At 50.0% G+C, this 6004-nt stretch overlaps 1 protein-coding gene across 1 annotated transcript; it reads right to left on the bottom strand.

Annotated features, from left to right (window-relative positions):
- Positions 1-472: 472 nt before the first annotated feature.
- On the bottom strand, positions 473-5784 carry POP5 (POP5 homolog, ribonuclease P/MRP subunit). Its single transcript, XM_043981357.1, has 5 exons — positions 5734-5784; positions 5499-5641; positions 1303-1452; positions 1079-1162; positions 473-958 (listed from the first exon to the last, which is right to left on the bottom strand). Exons 1-5 carry the CDS (start codon positions 5751-5753, stop codon positions 849-851), a joined length of 507 nt encoding a protein of 168 aa, XP_043837292.1. The 5' UTR covers positions 5754-5784; the 3' UTR covers positions 473-848.
- Positions 5785-6004: the final 220 nt, after the last annotated feature.

Genomic DNA, 6004 nt, shown 5'->3' with positions numbered 1-6004 from the left:
AACTGCACCCCAGTCATCGTCTCTAGCATAGCTCAAAACCATGTCTGCAGCTGCCTCCTTTTCGATCAAGCCGGGTAGCAAACCATCAGAAGAGGGAGCTGGCAGAGGTTGGGAAAGGACCCATTCGTTCCACATGGCTTAGGCCCAGGGATTCAGGATGTGGTTTCTTCGCCCAGCAGCCACAACCTCTAGTGTGTGTTGGGGGTTTCTGCATAGATACTGGCCCTTGTGTTTCTCTACAAGAAATCCAACCAAACAGGAGCTAAGTGCAGCCCATTAAGATAACTTATCCCATTTCAAGTTCTGAGACCACAAGGAAAACCAAAAGGCCATTTAATACAAATTACAGTTAGCATTAAAGTCAAACAAACTGAAAGACTCATCCTGCTAGGGAGAGTTATTCATAAATAACTGGTGTTTTGGCAGTAGTGGGGGGTGTGGGTGGATGTTTGCGGGGGGGGGGGGGGGGGGGTGGGGGGTGTAATCCTTTCCCCAGATTCCAAAAGGGCCAGATCTGTTGTACTGTTCTGCCGGTGGCTTCTATGAAAACTGGAGAATCGTTAAAAGGGATCATGAGGGCATTTGTTTGCAGCAACGAAAGTTATATTGAAAAGGGATAAGCAGCAGAAAATTTGGGTTAAAACAGTTCTTGTTTCATAAGGTCATGGTTCTGGACCACAGGGGTCTTACTTCCTGAATCTCTTCCAAGGCAGAGAACAGAAAGGTTCTGCTACCTGCCTTAGGAAACGGTTGAACCCCCCTTTAGCTGGGCTAGAGGTGGTGAGTGGAGACTTCACTGCATTTGTGGGAGAGAGGGCATCAGGGTGGCTTAGTTTCCCAGCAGATACTCATTCCATCTCTGTGGCATCCTCCTCACTTGGACTTTCTGAAAGCTGATCCTCCTGCTGTTCTTCTAAGGAACAGCTCATGAGCGACTTCTTGATAGACTCCCGTTCCTCTGCAGACAGTCAAAAGCATAGTAATCATGAAAGACATCTCTGTGAGCAAGCTTTTGTTAGCTCCTGACTCCACCCCAGCAGGTGAGGCTGCCCCATAATCACTATCGAGGGCCGCTTACCTCCATCGGGGCAGTTCTGCAATAAGATCAGAAGCTGACGCCTGTTGTATTGAATCAAGAACTTCTGACAGGTTCTGATGGTCCCTGAGAAATCAAAGGAAGGGATTTTGTGGTCACCAACTGAGTTGGAGTGCTGTTGTGGGGAGGTCCCCGCTGCTAGATCCCCCTTTGATCAAGGGCTGTTGGCCAGCTCTGAAGAGTGCCTTGTCCCCCATCTCACTCACCTCCCACGTGCAGTGTGTTGAAGAAGCAGGGATAGCGCTGTCCCTTGTTCTCTAAATAAGTAATAAAGGGCAGTGCAGACCACAGGAGCTGGTAGAATTCTTTCCGACATCGAAGTAGCACTATGCCAGTGTAGGCATTGAGGTATTTCACTAGGAGAAAGACAGCTGTCTCAGAACATCTATGTCCAGAGGGTCTTATTAATTAAATAGCAAGTGTGCTCAATGACCTGCCTGTGCTTGATTAGCAGACAGCAATAGAACTGACAGTCCACTAGGATCCTGTTGCTGAATTGTAAGGATGTCCCCTTTAGAGTTCAAGGGTCTCTCCATCCCTGCCCCCCCCCCCCCATGGCTCATGCTGGCCTGCCAGACCTTTGTACAGAGTATGGCCCAGAAAGGCTCAGGTTGGAGGATGTGTCTCCAGGTTGGCATCAAGATCTCTTTTTTTGGGCCACCAAGCTGTAAAGGCAGGGGATGTGCTGCAGCTCCCATGCTCTCCACTAGGAGGCAGCAGTGCAGTCCATCTGCCCACAGATGAAGGATGGCTAGGATCCAGCTCACACTAGACAAGTGTCATCACCAGCGAAAGCATGTGTATATGGGCCTTTGCTCCACTGGGCCACCATGTGGAAGCTGTGGACTTGTACCTTGAGCACTATGTGCTCCAGAAAGGGCCACACGGTGGGACTGTCACCTCCCTCCTTCTGGGAGCTGGCTCTCTTAATGCAGCCTGAGAGTTTACTGGTTTGTAGCCCCCTAAAACTCCCAGATATCTCTTTTTTTTTTTTTTTAGTGAGGCAATTGGGGTTAAGCGACTTGTCCAGGGTCACACAGCTAGTAAGTGTTAAGTGTCTGAGGCTGGCTTTGAACTCAGGTACTCCTGACTCCAGGGCCAGTACTCTATCCACTGCGCCACCTAGCTGCCCCCCAGATCTCTTCTTAAAAACAAAACCCCAATAGCTGCTGTCTAACCATGCATGGCTCCCCAGCCTGGGTTTGCTGAGTTGCTTATTTTTGTGTCCAAGTACACCACTTGACACTGGTGCCTGGCTGAATTCAGCTCAGATTCAGCCTGGGCTAGAGCCTATCCCAGGCTCTTCCATCCTTGCTTTGGGTCATCTGATTCATATACGATTTTCAGTCTCATCCAAATCATGGCTCATAGGAAGCTCCAATCTTTAAGATCGGAGTTTAAGTTTGTAATAGGAAAGTTTGGAGGATTAGGATGTGACCTTGGGCAAATTACTGGTAACCCTCAGGCTAAGCAAGCAAGTGACCAAGGGTGCCAACAGACCTAAGGAAAGCAGAAGGCTTCTGGACCTACTGAGTATGAAGTATTGGTAGGTCATTCACTTGGAGGTGTGGGCTTAGCTCTCAAGAGAGATTAGGACTAGAAATAGAGGCAATAGTTAAAGCCCTGGAAGAGAATGAGATCGCCAAGAGTCTAGTGAAGGAAAGAGAAGCCAGGTAGACCTTTAGGGGACACCAATATTCAGATGTCTAGGAGAGGTCCGAAAGGTGGAACAGAACAAGGAGAGCAGAACTGCTGATGTAATAGGAAGGGGATGTCAATTTTATCACAAGCAACAGGGGTTTCTCTTTGTATTGCAGACACCTAGCAAGCACCACGCCCTGCTTATTACGGGTGTTGAACTGAGAGCCACTGAATCCAGCAATTAGACATGCTGACTTTTTGAGAGAACGACATGAGTGGTGAGGGCAGGAGGGTTGTAAAAGGGGTTGAAGAGGGGAACAGTAAGGAGGTGTGGAAGGGTCAGGTATAGGAGGAGACTTACAAATTAGAGAATTCCACTTAGAAACCTCAAAACACATCCAATTCAACCCATCCTTGAGCAAAGATCCCCTCTATAACATTACTGACGATCACCATTTTTTTTGGTTGTTTTTTTTGCAGGGCAATGAGGGTTAAGTGACTTGTCCAAGGTCACACAGCTAGTAAGCATAAAGTATCTTAAGGCGAGATCTGAACTCATGTCCTCCTGAATCCAGGGCCAGTGCTTGATCCACTGTGCCACCTAGCTGCCCCCATTTTTTTGGGGGTGTGTGTGTAAAGTAATTGGGGTTAAGTGACTTGCCCAGGGTCACACAGCTAGTAAGTATTAAGTGTCTGAGGCTGGATTTGAACTCAGGTCCTCCTGACTCCAGGGCCGGTGCTTTATCCACCGAGCCACCTAGCTGCCCTGACAATTACCTTTAAGCAAAGACTGGATGATGTCTAGTGAATGAACCTTAACTGACCTTCTGGCCAATTAGGGAGTCTTGACCTCCATCAGGACTGTTTGCCTCTTGGCAAATTCCAGCCACTGTTCCTAATTCTGACTTGTGGAACCAAGCAAAACCAGACTAATTCCTCTTCCCAGTGACGGTGAAGAGGAGGAGAGAGATGGGAAAGTAGCTGGATAGGACCAAAAATTTAAAATTGCCCAAGGGGGAAAGTAGGACATGTACATGGGAGAGAACAAATCAACAATGGACCAAGAGGGAAGGGGGTCAAGGACTTAGGAAGAGGTACTGGAGAAGTAGAGACATCTCTGACCAGAGCAAAGGAGAAAGTAGATGATTCTGAGGAAAGGAGTTAAGGGAGTATATGTCAGACAAATTCTGCATCTGACTAGTGAAGAAAGATGCTATAAATGCATGTGGGCCCTTGGGGGGTGGTGAGAGGAGAAAAGAAAAGTTTACAACTGGTTTTGGGGAATTAAATAGGAGTTTTTTCAAGGGAGACTACAAAGACTCAAATAGCCACAAGGGCATGGCTCTGGTCGCATACCATGAAGCTTCAGATGGAAGGGAGTGGCAGCAAGGCAATGGAATTAAGTACTGTCTAGTGCTCAACTTTTTAAACTGTTGGTCGAGACCCTATATGGGGTCAAGTAACCAAATGTGGAGGTGGTGAAAAAACTGGCAATAGTGAAAGGTTATATATAGCTATCTTATATACCTATATACTTGGGGTCACATAAAAATTTCTCAGCGAAAAGGGGTCACAAGTGGAATAAGTTTAAGAAGACCTGGTCTAGTGAAACAGTGAGTGAGGTACAGAGGCAAGGGAAGCCATTATGAAGAGGAGGGGCACCATGATACAAAGGAGAGTTCTAGACCAGTCTTCAGGAGGGTCGTTGTTTAGTTGTATCTGACTCTTCTTGACCCCATCTTAGGTTTTCTTGGCAGAGATACTGCAGTGGTTTGCCATCTCCTTCTCCAGCTCACTTTATTTATTTGCAGGGCAATGAGGGTTAAGTGACTTGCCCAGGGTCACACAGCTAGCAAGTGACAAGTGTCTGAGGCTGGATTTGAACTCAGGTCCTCCTGAATCCAGGGCCGGTGCTTTATCCACTTCGACACCTAGCTGTCCCCTCCAGCTCATTTTACAGATGAGGAAACAGAGGCAAACAGCTTATGTCTTAGTCCGTGTCTTGAGTCACACAGCTGGTGTCTTAGGTTGGATCTGAACTCAGGTAGATGCTTTTCTGACTCCAAGGCAGACAATCTATCCACTGCCACCACCTAGCAGCCCCCAAATCAGGTCGGACCTAAGTTCAAATCCCACTCTTTAAATGTATTAGCTGTTATGACTCAGAGAAAGTCACAACCCCTTCAATTTCTTTATCAGTCAAATGGGGATGATAATACCTGGAGTCCCTATATCACAGGGTTATTGTGAGAATTTGAATGACTATATCTAAGATTTCATAACAAACCTAAACATTTATAAACACTGTAAGTGAACGAATTGATGAATGAATGAAAGCTGGCTATGCAGTCAAAGCAGGGCTTAAAGCCGAGTTAAACCAGCGTCCGAAGGTGACAGGGCGGGGCCGGGGGTCACCAGGTGAGCCTGTAAAAGGCGGGGGCTGGGCTTAGGGACCAGCTAGGAGGTTGTGGTCGCGGAGCGCACTTCTTAAGGGGGCGAATTCCTGCAAAGCCACCGACAGGAATTCCCGAGGCCCAGGACGGAGGAAGGGCAGAGGAGAAAAAGCCGGCAAGGGTGCCGGACACCCGGGCACTTGGTAGGCGCTTACTGCGAGCCAAGCGCCGGGGACACCACGAATGGCCACAGCTGGGTCTCCGGACTCACGGCGGGGACAAGCCCGGAGCGATGGGCGGCGATTGGGACAGCGAAGGGGATGGCAGTGGGGGAAGGCGGGCGGGCCGCTTCGCGTTCCCGGCCTCACCTGTGAAGGCGAGGGCGCAGGCGGCCGAGCCGAAGGCCCCGTGCGCCCGGGCGATGGCGTCCCGCACGAGGCAGAACAGGATCCGCTCCTCCAGACAGGCGCGGCAGCGGGGGTCCTCCGACACCAGCTCGCACAGCAGGTACCTGCGGTGGGGACGACAAGGAGCAGCGAGTGAGCGAGGTGGGCCGGGACCGCCCGAGGGACTAGCGAGAGCGGGGTAAAGAAGCCAGCTTACCGGTGTTTGAACCGCACCATCTCCACGGCAACGCCGAAATCCGGGCCGGAAATCCGGGATCTCCGGCCGGATGGACCAGCATCCTGACCAATGGGAGCAGAGTCCCTTCAGCATAGGAGCCACTAAGATCTCAAGACGTCAGAGAGTGGGCGGGTTTAAAATGCCGGCTGTTCGCTTACTCCGCGCGTGCTCGAGCTCGCGCCTGGCTTTGGGATTCATTTGCCCCTCCCAGGTCCGGCGGCTGCACTGCGCAGGCGCTCCGCGCACCTGC

The sequence above is a fragment of the Dromiciops gliroides genome, chromosome 1, assembly GCF_019393635.1.
Source record: "Dromiciops gliroides isolate mDroGli1 chromosome 1, mDroGli1.pri, whole genome shotgun sequence".
NCBI classification, from domain to species: Eukaryota; Metazoa; Chordata; class Mammalia; order Microbiotheria; family Microbiotheriidae; genus Dromiciops; species Dromiciops gliroides.
This window is presented reverse-complemented; position numbering and strand designations above follow the sequence as displayed.